At 55.8% G+C, this 22790-nt stretch overlaps 1 protein-coding gene across 3 annotated transcripts; it reads left to right on the top strand.

Annotated features, from left to right (window-relative positions):
- Window positions 1-430: 430 nt before the first annotated feature.
- Window positions 431-20653, top strand: TTC29 (tetratricopeptide repeat domain 29). 3 transcript variants are annotated; one of them, XM_078864724.1, is made up of 12 exons: window positions 431-711; window positions 2128-2288; window positions 2888-2980; window positions 4214-4437; window positions 4859-5041; window positions 6493-6705; window positions 7457-7542; window positions 9567-9658; window positions 18449-18575; window positions 19122-19143; window positions 19365-19446; window positions 19948-20653. In XM_078864724.1, the coding sequence occupies exons 2-12, from the start codon at window positions 2128-2130 to the stop codon at window positions 20363-20365; spliced, it is 1701 nt and encodes a 566-aa protein (XP_078720850.1). In that variant the 5' UTR covers window positions 431-711; the 3' UTR covers window positions 20366-20653. The 3 variants fall into 3 exon arrangements, with proteins under 3 accessions (XP_078720850.1, XP_078720849.1, XP_078720848.1); XM_078864723.1 differs by having other exon boundaries at window positions 19134-19446; window positions 19948-20161; XM_078864722.1 differs by having other exon boundaries at window positions 19122-19446; window positions 19948-20161.
- The last annotated feature ends 2137 nt before the right edge of the window (window positions 20654-22790 follow it).

Below are 22790 nucleotides of genomic sequence, written 5' to 3'. Positions count from 1 at the left end.
TCACTGACCCTGCCTTTTGACCCCTCGCCATGTCACTGACCCTGCCCTTTGACCCCTCGCCATGTCACTGACGCTGCCCTTTGACCCCTCGCCATGTCATTGACCCTGCCCTTTGACCCCTCGCCATGTCACTGACCCTGCCCTCTGCTTTGAAGTTTTTTTTTTATTTCCCGCGCTCGTGACGTCACCGCCACGTGACTCGGCGTTGCCTGGATACACGAGGGACGCGCGTCAGCCGCCTCCTGCTGCTGCTGCCGCTGCTGTTGGAGACGCGGGCACAGAGACCCCGAGAGGGACAGGGGGACAAGGACAGGGGGACAGAGACAGAGAGGAACAGGGGGACAAGGACAGGGGGACAGAGACAGAGAGGAACAGGGGGACAAGGACAGGGGGACAGAGACAGAGAGGAACAGGGGGACAAGAACAGGGGGACAGAGACAGGGGGACAGAGACCCCGAGAGGGGGACAGGGGGACAGAGACAGGGACAGGGGGACAGGGACCCCGAGAGGGACAGGGGGACAGAAACCCCGAGAGGGACAGGGGGACAGAGACCCCGAGAGGGACAGGGGGACAGAGACCCCGAGAGGGACAGGGGGACAGAGACAGGGGGACAGGGGGACAGGGACCCCGAGAGGGACAGGGGGACAGAGACCCCGAGAGGGACAGGGGGACAGAGACCCCGAGAGGGACAGCGAACTGAAAGAGACAAGGTACACTCATCATCAGCAGCTACATCATCACCTGTGTGTACATCATCACCTGTGTGTACATCATCATCAGCAGCTACATCATCACCTGTGTGTACATCATCACCTGTGTGTACATCATCATCATCAGCAGCTACATCATCACCTGTGTGTACATCATCATCATCAGCAGCTACATCATCACCTGTGTGTACATCATCAGCAGCAGCTACATCATCACCTGTGTGTACATCATCACCTGTGTGTACATCATCATCAGCAGCTACATCATCATCAGCAGCTACATCATCACCTGTGTGTACATCATCATCAGCAAGCCGCAGCGACTCTACAGCATCAGCCACATCACCAACACACTGCACACCAACATCATCACCACTATCATTAACAACTCGACATAATTAGCATCATCATCATCATCAACAACAACGGTTGCAGTACAATGACAGCTACTGCATATCATCATCATTGCCCTCATCACCATCATAATTGCCATCATCACCATCAACATAATCACCATACTCTTTGGTTCTTTCGGTAAAGTCACGTAGGTAGAAAAATTAAATAAAAAATAGAGGACGATTGCTTGTGTGGCGATCGAAACGTCGTCATCTATTTGTTTCTACCTACGTGGTGACTTTACCGAAAGAACCAAAGAGTATGGATTCCTGCAGTCACGAAAGCTTCAAATCAACATAATCACCATCATCATTTACCGTCATCATCATTATCGCCATCACAATCACCATCATCATTATCGTCATCATTACCATCATCATAATCACCATCATCATTATCGTCATCATTACCATCATCATAATCACCATCAGCATTATCGTCATCATTACCATCATCATAATCACCATCATCATTATCGTCATCATTACCATCATCATAATCACCATCAGCATTATCGCCATCATAATCACCATCAGCATTATCGCCATCATAATCATCATTATCGCCATCATAATCACCATCAGCATTATCGCCATCATAATCACCATCAGCATTATCGCAATCATAATCACCATCAGCATTATCGCCATCATAATCACCATCAGCATTATCGCCATCATAATCACCATCCTCATTATCGCCATCATAATCATCATTATCACCATCATAATCACCATCATCATTATCGTCATCATTACCATCATCATAATCACCATCAACATTATCGCCATCATAATCACCATCAGCATTATCGCCATCATAATCGTCATCATCATCATAATCACCATCATCATTATCGCCATCATAATCATCATCAGCATTATCGCCATCATAATCGTCATCATCATCATAATCACCATCATCATTTTCGCCATCATAATCACCATCATCATCATCATTATTTACCGTCATCATCAACAGAAACATCGACATCGTCGTCGTCTTTCCGATGCTCTCCAGATGCTCACCTTGCCGCCCATCGTGAAGGGCTCCGAGGCCCGATCGGGGGCCCAGGGAGGGAAGGGATCAGGGACGACCCCCACCAAGGGGAACTCCCAGCACAGGGGTCCCGCGAGTCTGGGGGCCCGGGGAGCTGAGGCCGGGGGCCGCACCACTCACAGGTGAGAGGGGGTGCAGGTGAAGGGGGTTCAGGTGAAGGGGGTTCAGGTGAAGGGGCTTCAGGTGAGGGGGGTTCAGGTGAGGAAGGGAGTTCATGTGAGTGTGTACGTATGTTGAGCGTCTTTCGCACCGTACGTAGCCAACCGTGCTAATCGGAGGTGAGCGGGAAGAAGTTGAAGGGGGTTCAGGTTAAAGGGCTTCAGATGAGAGAGGGTTCAGTTGCGAGGGGGTTCAGGTGAGGGGGGGGGGTTTGGTGAGAGGGTTCAGGTAAGGAGGGGTTCGCGTGAGAGAGGTTCCGGTGAGTGGAGTTCAGGTGAGAGGAGTTCAGACGAGGAAGGGTTCAGGGGAGGGGAGTTCAGGTGAGAGGAGTTCAGACGAGGAGGGTTTCAGGGGAGGGGAGTTCAGGTGAGAGCGGTTCAGGTGAGGAGGGGCCGTGTGGGGGGGGGGGTTCAAGTGAAAGGAGGTTCAAGTGCGAGAGGGTTCAGGTTCGGGGCGGGGGGGGTTCAGGTGAGAGGGGTTCAGGCAAGGGGGTCTTGACCCCTCTCCCAGTGGTTTCTCGTGTTCTCCAGGGCGCCCTCCCCCCTCTCCTCTGACCCCGCAGGGCGGCGCGGAGACGGGGCGGGGGTCCGGTGCTGGATTCGCCCCCCACTGAAGTCGAGAGCGAGCGGCGCCTCCCCCGCACCGAGAGAGTGGCGTACGCACAAATTAGGGTCACACACACACACACACCTGTACCGCACAAAGACCCCCCGTAATATCCTTTAACAGACTGTTCGGGCAAGTGCTGTTAGCGACACCTATGAAGGCCGGCGTGGCACATGAGGGGGTGGGTGGCCAGCACCACGCCCGGTCGCCTTTGTCCCCCCGGCGGCAATGTTTACACACCGCACCAGGTACTCATTTGAGGCTGAGCCGACCTAGGGTAGGCTCAGGACTGGTTCAGGTAATCGTCACCGGTGCTGGTCGTGATCGCAAATCGAACTTGGGTCGCCGGGTTCGTAGCGCAGTGCGTTAACCGCTACACTTCTTAACCAACCGTGCTACAACAACCGCCATTCGCCACTAAGTGGCGGTGACGTCACCATGGCGCTTGTGCCAGGCTAGGTGCACGTTGAGGCCACGTTAAGTGTCGAACGCCCGCTGGCAGGAGGTCACCGGAGAGACCCAGGTGCCACGGGTCGACTGACTGAAATGACTGGCCTATGCACACCACCTGTGCCCCCTACTGTGCCAACTTGCTGTGCTTTAGCCACCCGGCGCTCCGCTCGTTGTTGTGAGCGTAGCTCCTCTGCCTCTCGTTGTTGTTGGAGGGCGACTGCCTCCAACTGTCCAGTAGCGTCCTTCACGAGCCTCCTCCACAGAGGTCGATCTTGACACGGCTGGTACCAATCATCGGCCTATACTGCACACACAGCCCCCCCACCTATACCTCATCTCTCCTGACCCCTGTGATCCTGTTTCTCCATTCTTTGTCCACGCCTTTCTTCTTATTTCCATTATTTATCTTCTCTCTTCCCTCTCACGTGCTATTGTCCCACGAATGACAACGCCCTTGACTCCACTCCCCTCTCCCGTGGTGGCGCGCCATGAGTACAACAGAGTTGCTGGTGCCTGTCAACACCGTGCAGCCGACTGCGATCAAGTTGAGCACAACAGATACCCCACCAGATCTCGGTACACATCTATTGCTGCCACCCAAATACCAAATGCAGCCGCCAATTCTCGGACTGTCCGAGTCAAACCTGGACAGGCGGAAACCCTAGGTGGGTGCCTATCTCTATATACTCGTGTACCCATGTGTTGCCGTGTCCAGTGCGTGTGCTGGATGTCGACCCGTGCGTGTGCTGGGTGACTGGGTGTCGACCCGTGCTGCGTGTCGACCCTTGCTTGTGCTGGGTGTCGATCCTTGCATGTGCTGGGTGCGCAGGCTGCACGTGGACCCGCTGCGTGACGTGTGCACCTCCCTGCTCCGTGATGGTCACGTGGGCGCCTTCACGGAGCTGTTCCGCGCCGTGCGGGAGCGGCGCGCCGCGCGCCTCGCCGCGGACCCCGGCTCCGCGCTCGCCCTGGAGCCGCCCCTGGAGCAGCATCCGCGGGAGCTGCGCGACCTGGCGGCCCTGCTCAGCCGCGCGGAGGACGCGGCACGGGCCGGTAGTGCACGCGGCGGGGGAAATTGGGGGGGGGGGGGCACGGTAGCGTCGATTTGGTTGGGAGATGCGGGCACAATTCGTTTGGTAGTCCATGGGGGGCGCGGCTGGGTTAGTACTGAATGGGGGGTGGAGGGCACAGCTGGGTTGGGTTGGTGGTGCAGGAAGGCGAGCGTAGCTGGTGAGGGTGGTGGTGATTGTTGTTGCCGACGCTGTTGTTGATGATGTCCATGTTAGTGGTGTTGACGGTCATGGTAGTGTGGAAGGTGATGGTAGCATAGGTGGTGATATCAGTGGTGATGATTATCGTGGTATTGATATCGACTATGGTGATGGGTAGCATTGATGGTTAATGATGATGATGATGGCAGTGTCGATGGTGGCGATGTTAAAGATGTGCGTGCGCACGCTGCCCGCGATGCCAGGAGACGCAGACGCACAGTGCCAGACGCTGCTCTCCATGGCCGAGCGCTTCAGGGGCAGTGGCGTGGCGCCGTGGCTGGAGGGACGCGCCCTGCACCTGTGCCTGGAGGCGGCGCGCGAGGCAGGCGGGGGGCCACGCGAGGCCGAGGCCCTGGCACGGCTCGGGGAGGCGCGGCACGGCCACGGTGAGAGCCCTCACCGACTCGGGGAACCTGCTAAGGGGCCGGTGGTGGCGGGGGGGGGGGGTATGGGGAATTTGTCCAGGGCCTGAGACTCCACACGCTAAAACGACACGCACGTGGTTTTATGAAGTGTATTCTCATTCAGCGTTTAATGTGCGTGATATAAACGTGCACTTTATTCGCGTGGCAAAGTGGCTCGCGCAGTGCACCGTGGACCCAGCGAGCCGAGTGCGATTCCCGGCCACTGCTAACATCAGTGGTGAGTGACATCTGAACCGGTACGGATTCCAAAATCAGTATCTTTATTTAGACTAGAAGAATCCGATGAGCTATGAAGCTCGCTTTCACCGATGTCCGGTATTTTTCCTTGGCACGCCCGATTTGGCATCCCTGGAAGTAACCGCACTCTGGCCGGTGATTGGCAGCTTCGCGCGTGATTTGGAAGTTCCTCTTCGGTGGGAATTCATTGGCTTTTTTTTGCATGCCCCTTCCGAGAGTGCAAATGCGTGCTACCCCTGCTGAAACCCCACTGGGGAATCCCAAGACACCGAGAGGGAACCCCAGGAAACTGAGGCACAGAAACATTGGTCTGTAGCGAACAAGGACGAACGCAGCAGGCAAGGAAGGGCGAATCTACTCGGGCAGAAACGAGGATGGGGGGGGGGGTCACGACATGAGTATGCATTGTAGCAATGGACTGTCCACCACTTAGTAAACAACGCCCCCCCCCCTCCCTTAGTAATTGAAATAATAATGCCCTGGGATAGCTGTGATTAGTTCCCGGTGTTTATCATCGAAATACAACACTTTTGGAGCTGACTCCTTACATTCGACCTGAGCCATGGGCAGCAGCAGTAGCTGCTGGAGAGACACTCCAGTGAGTAGAGCCGAGTTATTTACAACATGGGAATCCATTGCATGGCCGTGAGACACTCGCAATCTCGTTCGACCGTGATTCTCAGGGGTAACGACCCACGTGATGCGTGTACTTTTGGCGTCAAGTGTAACCCCCATGCCAAGACGCCGGAGAGAAACGGTGTGCATGTTTATTTATAGGCAGACGAGGCAGTCATAGGCAGAGGAGAAGGGCCCTGAGTATGGAGTCGACAACACAGACGGCTGGGAAGGGAAGGGAGTTCCGGACGATGGGGGCAGCAGAAGAGAACTAACGAACTCTCGCTGAGCGACGCTTGACTGAGAGCTGCCACGGAGAGCATTGTCTGCTGGGGCGGAGAGTGCGTCGAGAGGGGAGCAGAGTGAGATGAGAGGGGTGAGCTAGGGGAGTGCGCGGAGGGGAGTAGAGTGAGGTGACCTACGTGTGGTTTTGTGGGCGTAAGTCTTGGGGGTGGGGGGCATGAAATAAGTGCCCTGGGATAGCTGTGATTAGTTCTTGGTGTTTATCACAGAACGACAACACTTTTTAACTTTTTGGAGCTGACTCCTGTGTCATGCAGGGGACCTGGAGGGGGCCCTGCCGGTTCTGCGGGATTACCACGCGCTGGTGCGGGCCCAGGGTTGGCGGGACGCGTCGGGACGGGAGCACGAGGCGCGCTCCTCCACCCTGCTCAGCCGCCTCCTCACGGAGCTCGGCCGCCGGGCCCTGGATAGAGGAGAGGCCCATGAGTCGCTGGGGCCCCTGCAGGAAGCCCTGAGCCTCGCCCGTCACGGTGAGGGACCCTAAGGCCGCGGAGGGGCGACCCAGACAGCTGTTTTTTATCGAGCAGCCACGTACACCCCCCCCCCCCTGGGCTTTTGAGTATTCGGGGGGGGGGGGGGGGCTTCATCGCTTCTTCGGACGTCCGCGTGGACGGCGGCCCTCTGGCTCACGACTGCCATGCGTATTGAGCCAGAGGGCCGCCGTCCACGCGGACGTCCGAAGAAGCGATGGATGGATCGAATAAAGGAAGACATGAAGACGGTCAACGCATCCCCCGAAGATGCCCTGGACCGAGCCAAATGGAGAAGACAATGCCGAAAAGCGGACCTTGTGCCACAGCGGGAACAACGCGAGGAAGAAGGGGGGGGGCTGCGAGGAGTCCATCTCTTTTAAAAGCTGAAGTCGCTGACACGAACCTCGGCCAGCCGCCAGGCGGCGCTCGACAGACCGCCTGACGCCGTGGCCAGTGCCGCGGGACAACAAGTTGCCGAGTTCACTCCGCAGAGTCAAAACTAAACGGCGCCGATAGAGGAGCCGCAACGCAGATGTGGAATCGCTCGTGAATCTGCACCGCCGTCCTAGTTCAGCCGCTAGGATTTTGTCGCGCGTCGCTTTAAACTTTCCGTTTCAAGCTGCGTCTGTCTCACAAGGGGAACTATGAAGCGTGGCTCAGACTCTCGAGACGGAATCTGAACGTTGACCCCCGGCCCCACCCCCCCTCCCTCTCCCGGGGGGTCATGAACTTTGCGTGGTGGGCGCAGGGCAGGAGAGCCGCGCACAGCAGGAGGCCTCCTACTGGCTCGGCCTGGCGCTGCTGGACACGGGCGACACCGACTCGGCACTGCAGGTACCATCCTCGCCTACCGCGGGGGATCGATAAACCTCCCGAGGGGGGGGGCGGGGAGGTGGTGGGGAGGGCGATCCCGAAATGTAAAGGGGTTTTTTTTAATAGGGCCCTACACTCATAAAAAATATACGCATTCGTTGTATTTCCCGAGTTTTTGGAGGCCTCAAAGGTGGGAGGAGGGGGGGGTGATTGCTCTCATCGTACCCCTCTTCCCTCCCTCCCCCGATCCTCCACTGCCACAGGGCCGATTGTATGGACACGCGAACTCTCCCCATTCTCGTGTCGTGTGGTGGCCGGGAGTTGCTGAGCAGCGCGTCTGTGCCCAAGTGGAGGTTGATGAATCAGAATCAGAATATTTATTTCCACCGGAGGAGTCGGGTGAACTGTAAAGCTCTTTTCGTCTCAGATGTCCGTAGACGGCTTCGGGAGTAGCCTCATGGTGAACACGTGGAACCCTGCAGCTGCGGCGAATGCGACAATTGCGCAGTGACGTCTCCACGTGGTGCATGGTTTGAGATACTGACTCACACGAGGCCCAACCCTGCTTAGCTTGTGATGTCTGATGGGATGGGGCACTGCGCTCGGGGTGATTTATGGTGTTAATATATTTTGTTCCCTGCTCTGTGTCCAAGCGGTTTTGCTCCCGATGCGAAGACGTTGCATTGACTTTGCGTCGCGGTCATCGTGAGGGCGGCGTGGGGGAAGCGCCAGCCGAGACGGCGAGCCGTGCCCAGCGCCGCCCTGCTGCCCGATCTGCCCGACCCGTTGCGTTCGCGTTATGCATTATTGATGTTTCGTTACGTCGAATTAAGTCTGCGCCGTGTCTTCGGCCGCGTTTACTCTTTGCTGTGACGTGAGCTGCTAAGCGCGGCGCCCGGATTTCTGCGCGCTGACTGCGTGGATGCTGCTACGACGCAGACGCCGCTTTATTCATAAGCAGCTGAGAGCCCAAATTCAGACTCTAATTCAAGGGAGACCTGGGCGCAATAAGTACAGGCATCAGAGATGAAAGTGAGATGACAGTTCCACGGGGCGTGAGACGGGGAGGTACACAACAGGGGCCTGGGTGAGAGACAAGAAAAACCTTCGAACTCATTTGCCTGGACAGGTGCACGAGAATTGGACGGGTCTAAGTCGAACTCTGCGGGTTTTATGCCTTGGGACTGGTTCGTGGGAACGTGTGTCTGAGTGAGAGTCTAGATCTGAGTTAGAGACCGGCTCTGGGTTCATGGGGACGAGAGACTGGGTTAGGGTCTGGGTCCGGTGGGACAGCAGGAGCCGCGCGGCGTCCGCGAGTGAGAAGTTGCGTGCTTGAGTGCCCGTGTGGCCCCGACGGGCCGGCTGATAATGCCCCCATCTGAAACGGAATTAATCATTTATTCTGCGCATTCCATTACTTGAAGGCAGAAGAAAAATGTGAGTTTAGTTTTAATCTTTAATCACGCTCGCTCCTACAGAAGCCGCTGCGCTACTGCTTACGGCGATCGCGCCTCTACATTAATCATGAGCCACGGTGTCGGCGTGCGGGGGGGGGGGGGCGATGAAGGGCGGGAGTGAGGGGGGCTGAAAGGTGAGGAAGGTGAGTGGGACCGGTGTCTGCGCTGCAGGGCGCACAACTCTTATCAACAAAGTCGCCAGCCTGGACTGAGAGACGCTCACCTGTGTTGAGCTTCTTATCCGAGCGCGCCTCTACTACCACCGACACGAGCGCGCCTCTATTGAGAGGTTGTCACCTGCGCTCACCTCCACCGGGACCCCCGAGTGTACCTGTGCTGAGATACTCTCCTCTACTTCGGGACGCTCACCTGAGCTCACCTGCATGGACGCACGCGCCTGAAAGCGCCTGCGCCGAGAAACTGACCCCCGCCGCTAATGGCGTGACGCCTCCTCCTGGATCCCCTCGTCCCCCCCCGCCACCTAGCAATCCCCGTCCCCTCTTGCCCTGCGACCCACTGCCCCTCTGCTCCCTGCCCCGGTGACCCGTGACCCCGCTGCCCACGCCCCCTGCCCTGTGCGCCCCGCAGCGCCTGCTCGCCGCCGAGGAGTTGTCCGTGGCGCTGAAGGACGCGGCCGCGAGGGCCCGCGCCACGCGCTCTGTGGCGGAGGCGCTGCTCAGGTACCAGTGGGGGCCCCGGCGACCAGGGTCGAGCTGGGAAAGGGGTCCGAGGGGGGTAGTGGTCGGGGGTGTGTGAGCAGTGCCGGATTAAGCTAGTGCGGGGCCTGTAGCATACGCTATGAAGGGGCCCTAAATAAAAAAAAAAATATTAAAACGCAAATCTTTACTTGCATAGTAAAGTATTTGTATTTTTTCATTTGCTATACAGCCAGATAATACGACAAATCACTAACCTTAAACACCCAGTCGTTCATAAAAGTTGAAGGTGGTATATTACTATAGTAATAGAGCAAGTGCAGTATCACTGAATAGGAATTGATATGTTGAAAGCATTTAGCCCAGGGCCCTTGAAAGTGCGGGGTCCGTAGCTACTTGTGTAGCTACTACATGTGTAGCTACTACATGTGTAGCTACTACATGTGTAGCTACTACATGTGTAGCTACTACATGTGTAGCTACTACATGTGTAGCTACTACTTTTGCAACTGCGATAATCCGGCTGTGAGAGTCGAGGCTGTGGGTCACATCGCCTGGCGACTTCACAAACCACTCGCAGAGCTCTCGCTGATGATGTTGATGATGAATGTCGATGATGAATGGTAATGACCCGGAGCATGCTGATGATGCTGATGATGGTGATGATTGGTGATAATGCTGCTCACGATGGTGATTCTGCTGCCGCTCTTGATATTTTTTCGTCTGCTACGGCTCGAATATTTACGCTACTGATGATGATGAATCAGCTACTGTTGCTGATAATACTCATGATGCTTCTGCTGATGTCCATGTTGCTGCTACTGCTGCCGACTGGTAGAGGCCGCTGCTGGTTGTGGCGGTGGTGGTCGTGGTCGTGGTTGTTGTTGTTTCGTGGGGGGTGGGGTTGGGGGTAGACGCCGTGTCAGGTCAGGAGGTGGTCCCCGTTGTTTAATCCCGCGGCCCTCGGCCGTCTTTAGATCGCGGCGGCGATGCGATCGATGTGGAGGCGCATGGGCAAACAGGGCCACGATGTTATTGCTCTTAACCCCTCGGCCCGCGCCGCGACGCACGCGTTATTACTCGGGCGATCCTCGCCGTGCCCACGGGACGGGACGGAGCGCTCATATCTCAGCTGGCGCAGAGACGGAGGGAGACGGCGTGATGGGGGTGCGTGGCGGGTTTGGGGGGGTGGGGGAGAGAAGGGGTCGTGTTTGTTTTCCCGGCTCAGGTAATAAGCGCTGCCGGTCCCATCTGGGCGATCACTGCCGGAACAGAACGCGCGTACCGTGTATGTGAGTGTTGGGGTATGTGAGTGTGTTTGTTTGATTATGTGAGTGTGTGTGAGTGTTGGAGAATGTGAGTGTGTGTGTAAGTGTTGGAGTATGTGAGTGTGTTTGTTTGATTATGTGAGTGTGTGTGAGTGTTGGAGAATGTGAGTGTGTATGTGAGTGTTGGAGTATGTGAGTGTGTTTGTGAGTGTTGGAGTATGTGAGTGTGTTTGTTTGATTATATGAGTGTGTGTGTGAGTGTTGGGGTATGTGAGTGTTTATTTGATTATGTGAGTGTGTGTGAGTGTTGGAGTATGTGAGTGTGTGTGTGAGTGTTGAAGTATGTGAGTGTGTCTTTTAATTATGTGAGTGCATGTGTGATTGTTGGAGTATGAGTGTGTGTGTGAGTGTTGGAGTGTGTGAGTGTGTCTTTTGATTATGTGTGTGTGTGTTGGTGTATGTGAGTGTGTGTGTGTGTGTTGGAGAATGTGAGTGTGTGTGTGAGTTTTGGAGTATGTGAGTGTTGGTTTGATTATGTGAGTGTATGAGTGTTGGAGTATGTGAGTGTGTATGTGAGTGTTGGAGTATGTGAGTGTGTTTGTTTAATTATGTGAGTGTGTGAGTGTTGGAGTATGTGAGTGTTGGTTTGATTATGTGAGTGTGTGTGTAATTGTTGGAGTATGTGAGTGTGTATGTGAGTGTTGGAGTATGTGAGTGTGTTTGCTTGATTATGTGATTGTGTGTGAGTGTTGGAGTATGTGAGTGTGTGTGAGTGTTGGAGTATGTGAGTGTGTGTGAGTGTTGGAGTATGTGAGTGTGTCTTTTAATTATGTGAGTGCGTGTGTGATTGTTGGAGTATGTGTGTGTGAGTGTTGGAGTATGTGAGTGTGTTTGTTTGATTATGCGAGTGCGTGTGTTAGTGTTGGAGTATGTGAGTGTGTGTTGGAGTATGTGTGTGTGTGATTATTGGATTATGTGAGTATGTGTGAGTGTTGGGGTATGTGTGTGTATGAGTGTGGGAATATGTGAGTGTGTTTGTTTTATTACGTGAGTGTTGGAATATGTGAGTGTGTGTGTGAGTGTTGGAGTATGTGTGTGTGAGTGTTGGAGTATGTGAGTGTGTGTGTGAGTGTTGGAGTATGTGAGTGTGTCTTTTGATTATGTGTGTGTTGGAGTATGTGAGTGTGTTTTTTTTATTATGTGAGTGCATTTGCGAGGGTTGGAGTATGTGAGTGTGTTTAAGTATGTTTGTGTTTGAGTATGTAAGTGTGTGTGTTTGAGTATGTGAGTGTGTGTGTTTGAGTATGTTTGTGTTTGAGTATGTGAGTGTGTGTGTTTGAGTATGTAAGTGTGTTTGAGTATGTGAGTGTGTGTGTTTGAGTATGTTTGTGTTTGAGTATGTGAGTGTGTGTGTTTGAGTATGTGAGTGTGTGTGTTTGAGTATGTAAGTGTGTGTGTTTGAGTATGTGTGTGTTTGAGTATGTAAGTGTGTGTGTTTGAGTATGTGAGTGTGTGTGTTTGAGTATGTAAGTGTGTGTGTTTGAGTATGTGTGTGTTTGAGTATGTAAGTGTGTGTGTTTGAGTATGTGAGTGTGTGTGTTTGAGTATGTGAGTGTGTGTGTTTGAGTATGTGAGTGTGTGTGTTTGAGTATGTGTGTTTGAGTATGTGAGTGTGTGTGTTTGAGTATGTGTGTGTTTGAGTATGTAAGTGTGTGTGTTTGAGTATGTGAGTGTGTGTGTTTGAGTATGTGAGTGTGTGTGTTTGAGTATGTAAGTGTGTGTATTTGAGTATGTGAGTGTGTGTGTTTGAGTATGTGAGTGTGTGTGTTTGAGTATGTGAGTGTGTGTGTTTGAGTATGTGAGTGTGTGTGTTTGAGTATGTGAGTGTGTGTGTTTGAGTATGTAAGTGTGTGTATTTGAGTATGTGAGTGTGTGTGTTTGAGTATGTGAGTGTGTGTGTTTGAGTATGTAAGTGTGTGTGTTTGAGTATGTAAGTGTGTGTGTTTGAGTATGTGAGTGTGTGTGTTTGAGTATTTGAGTGTGTGTGTTTGAGTATGTGAGTGTGTGTGTTTGAGTATGTAAGTATGTGTGTGTTGAGTATGTGTGTGTGTGTGTTGAGTATGTGAGTGTGTGTGTTGAGTATGTGAGTGTGTGTGTGTTGAGTATGTGAGTGTGTGTGTTTGAGTATGTGTCTGTTTGAGTATGTGAGTGTGTGTGTTTGAGTATGTGTGTGTTGAGTATGTGAGTGTGTGTGTTTGAGTATGTGTGTGTTGAGTATGTGAGTGTGTGTGTTTGAGTATGTGAGTGTGTGTGTTTGAGTATGTAAGTGTGTGTGTTTGAGTATGTAAGTGTGTGTGTTTGAGTATGTGAGTGTGTGTGTTTGAGTATGTGAGTGTGTGTGTTTGAGTATGTGAGTGTGTGTGTTTGAGTATTTGAGTGTGTGTGTTTGAGTATGTGAGTGTGTGTGTTTGAGTATGTAAGTATGTGTGTGTTGAGTATGTGTGTGTGTTGAGTATGTGAGTGTGTGTGTTGAGTATGTGAGTGTGTGTGTTTGAGTATGTGAGTATGTGTGTGTTGAGTATGTGAGTGTGTGTGTTTGAGTATGTGAGTATGTGTGTGTTGAGTATGTGAGTGTGTGTGTTGAGTATGTGAGTGTGTGTGTTGAGTATGTGAGTGTGTGTGTTTGAGTATTTGAGTGTGTGTGTTTGAGTATGTGAGTGTGTGTGTTTGAGTATGTGAGTGTGTGTGTTTGAGTATGTGAGTGTGTGTGTTTGAGTATGTGAGTATGTGTGTGTTGAGTATGTGAGTGTGTGTGTTGAGTATGTGAGTATGTGTGTGTTGAGTATGTGAGTGTGTGTGTTTGAGTATGTGAGTGTGTGTGTTTGAGTATGTGAGTGTGTGTGTTTGAGTATGTGAGTGTGTGTGTTTGAGTATGTGTGTGTTTGAGTATATGAGTGTGTGTGTTTGAGTATGTGAGTGTGTGTGTTTGAGTATGCGAGTGTGTGTGTTTGAGTATGTGTGTGTTGAGTATGTGTGTGTTGAGTATGTGAGTGTTTGAGTATGTGAGTGTGTTTGAGTATGTGAGTATGTGAGTGTGTGAGTGTTTGAGTATGTGAGTATGTGAGTGTTTGAGTATGTGAGTGTGTGTGTTGAGTATGTGAGTATGTGTGTTGAGTATGTGAGTGTGTGTGTTGAGTATGTGAGTGTGTGTGTTTGAGTATGTGAGTGTGTGTGTTGAGTATGTGAGTGTGTGTGTTGAGTATGTGAGTGTGTGTGTTTGAGTATGTGAGTGTGTGTGTTGAGTATGTGAGTGTGTGTGTTTGAGTATGTGAGTGTGTGTGTTGAGTATGTGAGTGTGTGTGTTGAGTATGTGAGTGTGTGTGTTTGAGTATGTGAGTGTGTGTGTTGAGTATGTGAGTGTGTGTGTTAAGTATGTGAGTGTGTGTGTTTGAGTATGTGAGTGTGTGTGTTTGAGTATGTGTGTGTTGAGTATGTGAGTGTTGAGTATGTGAGTGTGTGTGTTTGAGTATGTGAGTGTGTGTGTTGAGTATGTGAGTATGTGTGTGTTGAGTATGTGAGTGTGTGTGTTTGAGTATGTGAGTGTGTGTGTTGAGTATGTGAGTGTGTGTGTTTGAGTATGTGAGTGTGTGTGTGTTGAGTATGTGAGTGTGTGTGTGTTGAGTATGTGAGTGTGTGTGTTTGAGTATGTGAGTGTGTTTGTTGAGTATGTGAGTGTGTTTGTTGGTGAGCGGGCCCGAGTAAAACTACGTGGCCGGGAGTCGGAGCCATTCCCTGCACACGTTGGGATGCGACAGGGATGTCCTCTGGCTCCCACATAATTTAACATCTATTTCGACCACGTAGTTCGTGAAGCCTTCAATAGCTGTACTGGAGGAATTTCCATCTGGTACAGATACAATGGGAGGCTGATCGATGCCTGGGTGCGGTCAAGGGATGGCTCCTTATTGCTCAACCATGTTATGTATGCCAATGATCTGGTAATTGCTGCTCACGCAGAGAGGAGTTGGAGGCGCTGCTGCTGAACCTGGAGCTTGCCACTAAGAGGTGGGGACTTACCATCAGCCCCACCAAAACTAAGCACCTGCCTGGGTATTTTGTACCATAGGACACTCCACCCCCACAACTCCCAATTGGTGATAGGGCAGTTGTGGAGAGAGTGGAGAGTTGCCCATACCTGGGCAGTGTGCTCATGACTGGCTCCGGTTTAATAGCAGAGGTCTCACTCCGAATCAGTCGAACGACATTATCTTTTCATCGGTTGCGTAACGCTGCGTGGAAGCTACCTGGTCTGTCGCTCCGCACGAAGCTTCTGGTCTTCTCGGCCACAGTCATTCCTTCCCTTCTCTACGCTTGGAAACGTGGAACCCCCTAATGGAACATCTTTGCCGGTTAGAAACATTTAGGCTGGCCTGCCTACGATCCATCCTGGGTTTAACCAGGCTGGATTGTGTGAGGAGCTCACAAATCCTTGAAAGATCTGGACAAAGTCCCATCGGTGAGCTCCTTCGGCAGGCAAGGCTGCGCTGGCTGGGCCATGCAGCCCGCATGCCCAGCCACTGCATGCCGAAACAGCTTTTGTTCGAGGAAGCGAAATGGGCGCGGCACGGGCTAGAGAAGAGATGGAGTGATGTGGTACAGGAGGATGTGGAGATGAGTGGACTTGCCGATGACTGGTACCAGCGGTGTCAAGATCGGCCTCTGTGGAGGAGGCTCGTGAAGGACGCTACTGTACAGTTGGAGGCAGTCGCCCTCCAACAACAACGGAGGGCGGAGGAGCGACGCTCACAAGAACGAGCGGAGCGCCGGGTGGCTAAAGCACAGCAAGTTGGCACAGTAGGGGGCACAGGTGGTGCATCAGCCAGTCGTCTCAGTCAGTCGACCTGTGGCATCTGGGTCTGCCCCGTGACCTCCTGCCAGCGGGCATTCGACACTTCATGTGGCCTCAAGGTGCACATGGCCTGGCACAAGCGTCGTGGTGCTGTCACCGCCACTTAGTGGCGAATGGCGGTTGTTGTTGTGTTTGTATGAGTATGTGAGTATATGTTAGTGTGTTTGTTTGATTATGTGAGTGTTTGAGTATGTGAGTGTGTGTGTGAGTGTTGGGAGTATGTGCGTTTGTTTGTTTGATTGTGAGTGCGTGTGTGAGTGTTGGAGTATGTGAGTGTGTTTGAGTATGTGTGCGTGTGTGAGTGTTGGAGTATGTGAGTGTGTTTGAGTATGTGAGTGTGTGTGTTTGAGTATGTGTGCATGTGTGAGTGTGTTTGAGTATGTGAGTGTTGCAGTATGTGTGAGTGTGTGTGTGGTTAGCGCGCTGCGCTACGAACCCGGCGACAATAATTTGAATCCCACTCACGGCCACCATCAGTGACGATTATCTCTTCCGGTTCTGGGCCTCCCCTAGGCTGACTCAGCCTCAAATGAGTACAGTACCTGTGCGGTGTGTAGTAAACACCGCCACTGGGGAGACAAAGGCGGTGGGACGTGGTGCTGGCCACCTATCTCATCGTGTGCCGTCCCGAGCTTTATAGGTGCTCGCTAACAGCACTTGCCCCAACGGTCTGGTAATTATATACGGGGATCTTTGTCTTTGTGTGCGTGAAAATCCCCGTCCAGTATTGAGGAATGACGCCTGGGGACAGGGGACACGGGGGACACGGGGGACACATGAGACAGAGATACGGGGACACAGGGAACACGTGGGACAGAGACACAGGGAGACAGATAACACGTGGGACAGAGACACGGGAACACAGAGAACACGTGGGACAGAGACACGGGATGGGAACACATTGGACAGAGACACGGGGACACATGGGACAGAGATATACGTGAACCCGGGATAGACACACGTGGGACAGAGAGAGACACGGGGACAGTGGACACAGGTAACGCAATGACCACACAGAGACACGGGGGGCGGGGGGGGCACGCCTTTCGCCCTGCTTGCGTCCCTGAGGGCAGAGCCGCCTCCTGTCGCGAGGAGGTGGAGGGACGAGGTCGGGCAGCCCGTGCCCCGCGTCCATCCCACGGGAAGCCGCCCGAGACGACATTGATCGCGACGAGGAAGCGCGGGCGAGGGGGGAGGGGTGGTGGGAGGGGGAGGGAGGGGGGATGGAAGCTCCACTGTGGGAGTGTGTGTGTGGGAGTGAGTTGGTGTGTGTGGGAGTGAGTTGGTGTGTGTGGGAGTGAGTTGGTGTGTGTGGGAGTGAGTTGGTGTGTGTGGGTGAGTCGGTGTGTGTGGGTAAGTTGTTGTGAGGGCTGGGTGTGCCACACGAGTTCGATTCCCGCTCACGGCCAACACCAGTGACGGTTACCTGAACCGGTTCGGGGCGTCCCCTAGGTCGATTCAGACTCAAATGAGTACAGTACCTGGTGCGATGTATAAACATCGCCACTGAAGAGACAAAGGCGGCCGGGTCTGGTGGTGGCCACCCACCCTCTCGGGTGCTCTGTTCATAGGTGTTCGCTAACAGGACTTGCCCTAACAGCCTGTTAAGGCTATACGGGGATCTTTGTACGTATTTTACACTTTTTTGTACCGTACGTAGCCAACTGTGCTAATCGGAGGTGGGTGACTTAGTGCGAGGGTAGAGGCGTACCCAAACAGATTATGTTTGATCTTGATTTGAAGCTTTCGTGACTGCAGGAATCCATACTCTTTGATTCTTTCGGTAAAGTCACGTAGGTAGAAAATAAAATGAATCACGACGTTTCGGGCGCAACACAAGCGCCCAGCAGACCATGCTTTCCTCAGCTGATGATGGACGCTTGTGTTGCGCCCGAAACGTCGTGATTCATTTGATTTGATACCTACGTGACTTTACCGAAGGAACCAAAGGGTATGTTTGGCCGGATAACGGGTATTGACTGATGTGTATCTGGGAGGATGATTGGATGAGGATGGTGCATGGGCTAGAGAAGAGATGGAGCTGATGTAGTTCAGGGGGGATGTGGAGCTGAGTGGACGTGCCGATGACCGGTACCAGCAGTGTCAAGATTGCCCTCTGTGCAGGAGGCTCGTGAAGGACGCTGCTGGCCAATTGGGAGGAAGTTGCCCTCCCAACAACAACGGCGAGCAGAGGAGCGCCGGGTGGCTCGCACGCAGCGAGTTAGCAGAGTGGGGGGCACAGGTGGCGCATCTGCCAGTCATATCAGTCAGTCAACCAATGGCACCTGGGTCTGTCCCATGACCTGCCAGCAAGCGTCCCACACTCCACGTGGCCTCAAGGTGCACCTAGCCTGGCACAAGTTCCGTGGTGACATCACCGATAGTTAGTGGCGGGTGGCGACTGTCGTTGTTGATGAGTGAGTGAGGGGTGTGTGCGTAATGATTGAGTGGCGTAGGAATGAGTGAGTGAGGTGTGCATGAGTGAGCGAGGTGTCTATGAGTGAGCGAGTGAGTGAGCGAGCGAGTGATGAGTGAGGTGTGCATGAGTGAGCGAGGTGTCTATGAGTGAGCGAGCGAGTGAGCGAGGTGTCTATGAGTGAGTGAGCGAGTGATGAGCGAGGTGCGTGCGCGCTCCAGGCTGGGCCGCGTCTCCGAGGCGCAGCGTTCCCTGGAGCGGCTGCTGGAGGCGACGCGGCAGTCGGGGGGGCAGGAGGAGGAGCTGCTGGACGCGAGCTGTCGCCTGGCGGACATCCACCTCGCCAAGGTGCGCCGCCCTCTGCCCCCCCCCCTCCCCAGCGGGCTCCAGTGGGCCCCAGCGGGCTCCAGTGGGCCCCAGCGGGCTCCAGTGGGCCCCAGCGGGCTCCAGTGGACTCGCTCCCACTCCCGCAGAGGAGCAGAGCGCACGGGGGAGACGTGGACTGAGTTTGAGTCAGGGTCATGCGTATGGGTCGTGCCAGGGTAGAGTTAGGGTCAGGGTTAGGGGTATGGGACTGTGTCGTGTTAGGAGTGTTAGGGGTATAGGACTTGGGTCGTGTTAGGAGTGTTAGGGGTATAGGACTTGGGTCGTGTTAGGGGCAGTATTTAGGAGCAGTGCCGCTGCCATCGCGCGCGTGATGAATTATCCACGCTGATTACATCCTCCGCTGTATAATTAGAGACTCGCGCGCTCTCATTCATTACCGCACTTTATTAGCTCCTGTCACGCATCACGCGGGGTCACATCCCAGGCTGGTGGGGGGGGGGGTGGCGGTTAGTCACGAACCCCGGCGTGACGAGACCCCGCGCTGAGCGCGCGTCGCCTTTGCCGCAGGGGTCCGCGCAGGCCGCGTGCCGCCTGCTGGACGCGGCGCTGGAGCGTGCCCGAGCGGGGCCCGCCGAGGGGGCCTCGTCGTCCTCGGCTCCCCGCGGCCTCTCCGAGTCGCTGCTGACGGAGGTGCGCGCGCGCTGCGGCGTGGCCCGCGCCGCGCTGCTCTTCCCGGCCCTCGCCGCCGACCTGGCGCTCCCCGGCCTGGCGCGGCCCGGCCCCGCCTCGGGCCCCGCCTCGGGCCCCGCCTCGGGCCCTGTTCGCGGTGCCCTCGAGCGCCTCCTCGCCTGGAAGGACTCGCGCCTCGGATACTCCCTGGAGGCCGAGTTGGGTGAGCGGGCGGTCGATCCCTGACACGTCACCCGCGGGGCGCGCACGGTGGCGTGGTACCCGTCGCGCTGCCCGAGGCCGCGGCGGGGGACACATTGTGCACCGGCCGCGCGCTCGACGGCCCCGGCGCCATCGCGCGTGGCTCGGGGCCCCGGTGGCCAGCGGCACGTTGCCCCTTCTGGGTCGCACCGAACGAGAGGGGCCGCTGAGAGAGGAGGGCGGGTGGGGAAGGGAGGGAGGGGGGCGGCGGGGTCAGCGCTCGCGTCGCTGTGCGAGGCGCGGCGTGCAGCTGCACCGCGAGGCCGGTGGACGCCGCCGCGTGGCGGTGAGAGGGCGAGGGGGCGACGCGGTGAGGGGGGGGGGGCGAGGCGTGAGGGTTGTGGAGGGGCCACCCAACCCCCTCCCTCCCCTCCGCACGCTGGGACCCCCCTCGCTTGTTTGACCTCGAGGGTTGAGACACACGGAGCCCCCCCCCCCTCACCGCGCGCCCCGTGTTTTACAGGAGCCGAGGGGGACGAGGACAAGGAGGAGGAGGAGAGCGACGACGGCTCCGAGACCCCCCGGGGGGACGTGGGCCCGAGCGGAGCTCAGGAGGCGGGGGGGGGCGTGACCTCGGCATGAGCGGGGTCAAGGGGCTCGTGGGACCCCCGTCGCGGGGTCGCGTGGTGTTACTCGTTTATGTTTCGCCTCCTCGCTTGGCGCCTTCATTGCGAAGCGTGGGGGTAGGGACCTCTCTACTGAAGGCCACATCGGACTTTCAAATTACAGCCGCCCCCCCCAGCCCCACACACCTACGAACGTACGCACGCACAGCTCAGCGAGACGCCCCCTTACATTGGCACGAGTGGCCGGGCGTTGCGCTAACACGAGACGCGTTTTGCTGTTGCCAGGACGAACGTACCCTCCCCACCCCCCTCTAGTATCCGGTTAGTGCGGCTAAGACGCCCGCAGTGACGGACAGACGGGGCGGAGTAGATGAAGTTCGAGCCGCGGGCCGTGGGGAGGTCCTCCACCTCTGCCGATTCGTTGGGGTTCCTCTCCCGGCCGTTCCGTTGGTTTTGTTTTCGCTTCTCGCGGTCTCCGCGCTGTGCGGGTCCCGCGGAGGGTCCCTGGTTCCGCAACCTCCACGCGCCCACCCCCCGCTCCCCCCTCCCCTCCACCCCCCGCTCCCCCTCCCCTCCATCCCTCCCCACTAATAAAGCATCTCTTTAACGCTAATTTGCCGACGCCCATTAATTATTGACGCGGAGCCGCGCACCCCGAGGGGTAATGAGTTAGAGCACCCCCCCCCCCACTCCCTCTCTCCCCGCTCTCTCTCTCTCCCTCTCTCCCCGTCGCGGACCCGGCCTCCCCGTGGATCCGCTCCGTGAGAAGCTCGCGGGCGCATGCGCGGCCGCGGGCACAGCCTGAGGCGCAGCCCGAGCGGGGACCGGCGGGCACCCCCCCCCCCCACTGCTCCCTCCTGCACTCCCTCCCTGCTCCCCCACCCCATGCTTCCCCCCCCCAACCCAGCGCTCCCCTCACTCATCCGCAGCCCTCCCTTCTGCGAGGCTCCCTCACTCGGATGCACGGATGGGAGATGCGGTGGAGGTGGGGGGTGAAAGGTGGGGTGGAGGGGCAGGAGAATTGAAGTAAGCCCACTTGGGGGAGGCGATGAGGGGTAAACGTATTGGAGGCGGTGGAAGGGGTACAGGGACTTCTCGGTGTGCCCACGTGGCCCTGGACTCGCCGCACCTGCGTGGGCTCGGTCACGTGGCCCCGCGCGCGCGAGCCGCACCTGCTGGGGCCGAGGTCACGTGGGCCGACCGGGAGCCCCGCGCAGGATGCAGGGAGAGGCGGAATGGATCCGCGGTGTGCGCGGAGCGGGCTCGCGATGTGCGTCTCCGCTCGTGCGCGTTTAGAGTGTGGAGCGGTGGTGGAGCGGTGAGCGCGTTTAGAGTGGGGAGCGGTGGTGGAGCGGTGAGCGCGTTTAGAGTGGGGAGCGGTGGTGGAGCGGTGAGCGCGTTTAGAGTGGGGAGCGGTGGTGGAGCGGTGAGCGCGTTTAGAGTGGGGAGCGGTGGTGGAGCGGTGAGCGCGTTTAGAATGGGGAGCGGTGGTGGAGCGGTGAGCGCGTTTAGAGTGGGGAGCGGTGGTGGAGCGGTGAGCGCGTTTAGAGTGGGGAGCGGTGGTGGAGCGGTGAGCGCGTTTAGAGTGGGGAGCGGTGGTGGAGCGGTGAGCGCGTTCAGAGTGGGGAGCGGTGAGCGCGTTTAGAGTGGGGAGCGGTGGTGGAGCGGTGAGCGCGTTCAGAGTGGGGAGCGGTGAGCGCGTTTAGAGTGGGGAGCGGTGGTGGAGCGGTGAGCGCGTTTAGAGTGGGGAGCGGTGGTGGAGCGGTGAGCGCGTTTAGAATGGGGAGCGGTGGTGGAGCGGTGAGCGCGTTTAGAGTGGGGAGCGGTGGTGGAGCGGTGAGCGCGTTTAGAATGGGGAGCGGTGGTGGAGCGGTGAGCGCGTTTAGAGTGGGGAGCGGTGGTGGAGCGGTGAGCGCGTTCAGAGTGGGGAGCGGTGAGCGCGTTTAGAGTGGGGAGCGGTGGTGGAGCGGTGAGCGCGTTTAGAATGGGGAGCGGTGGTGGAGCGGTGAGCGCGTTTAGAGTGGGGAGCGGTGGTGGAGCGGTGAGCGCGTTTAGAGTGGGGAGCGGTGGTGGAGCGGTGAGCGCGTTTAGAGTGGGGAGCGGTGGTGGAGCGGTGAGCGCTCTGCGCTACGAACCCGGCGACCCAAGTTCGAAACTCGCTCAAGGCCAACACCGGTGACGATTATCTCAAGCGGTTCTGGGCCTCGCCTAGGTCGACTCAGCCTCAAATGAGTTCCTGGTGCGATGTGTAAACATCGCCACTGGGGAGACAAAGGCGGTCGGGCGTGGTGTTGACCACCCACCCCCTCGTGCGCTGTGCCGGCCTTCATTGGTGCTCGCTAACAGAATTTGCCCCGACAGTCTGTTAAGGGCTACACGAAGGATCTTTGTGTAGGTGTATGTGTGTACGTGTGCATTCGTTTAAACGTTCAGCACGGTGTGGATCTGGCCTCATGGTGCACCTAGCCTGGCACAAGCGTTGGTTGTCACCGCCACGTAGTGATGAGCGGCGGTTGTTGTTATTATTGTTCTATATTTGTGTGTGTCCTCAATAAGCGCACGTCAACTGCATCAGTCGGAATCGTTACACGGGGAGGTCTGTGCGTGTGAATGCAACAGCGCGTGTGAGTGGATGTTCGATAAGGCGTCCGGACGTCTGAACTCGTATTGAACAAAAGTTTTACAAAACACCACGCTCAACACCAATACAACCACCATTCGCCACTAAGTGACGGCGGCG

Source organism: Lampetra fluviatilis, chromosome 19, assembly GCF_964198595.1.
Source record: "Lampetra fluviatilis chromosome 19, kcLamFluv1.1, whole genome shotgun sequence".
In the NCBI taxonomy this organism is placed as follows: Eukaryota; Metazoa; Chordata; class Hyperoartia; order Petromyzontiformes; family Petromyzontidae; genus Lampetra; species Lampetra fluviatilis.
Note: the sequence above shows the minus strand (reverse complement) of the source record. Positions and strands in the feature narration are given on the sequence as shown.

What these genes read in the sequence shown, in the direction of transcription:
- TTC29 (XM_078864724.1), top strand. Translation starts at nt 2,128, where the DNA reads ATGCTCACCTTGCCGCCCATCGTGAAGGGCTCCGAGGCCCGATCGGGG. An exon ending in GGGGGCCGCACCACTCACAG is followed by an intron (nt 2,289 to 2,887) that starts GTGAGAGGGGGT and finishes CTGACCCCGCAG; the next exon opens with GGCGGCGCGGAGACGGGGCG. An exon ending in CCTGAGCCTCGCCCGTCACG is followed by an intron (nt 6,706 to 7,456) that starts GTGAGGGACCCT and finishes TGGTGGGCGCAG; the next exon opens with GGCAGGAGAGCCGCGCACAG.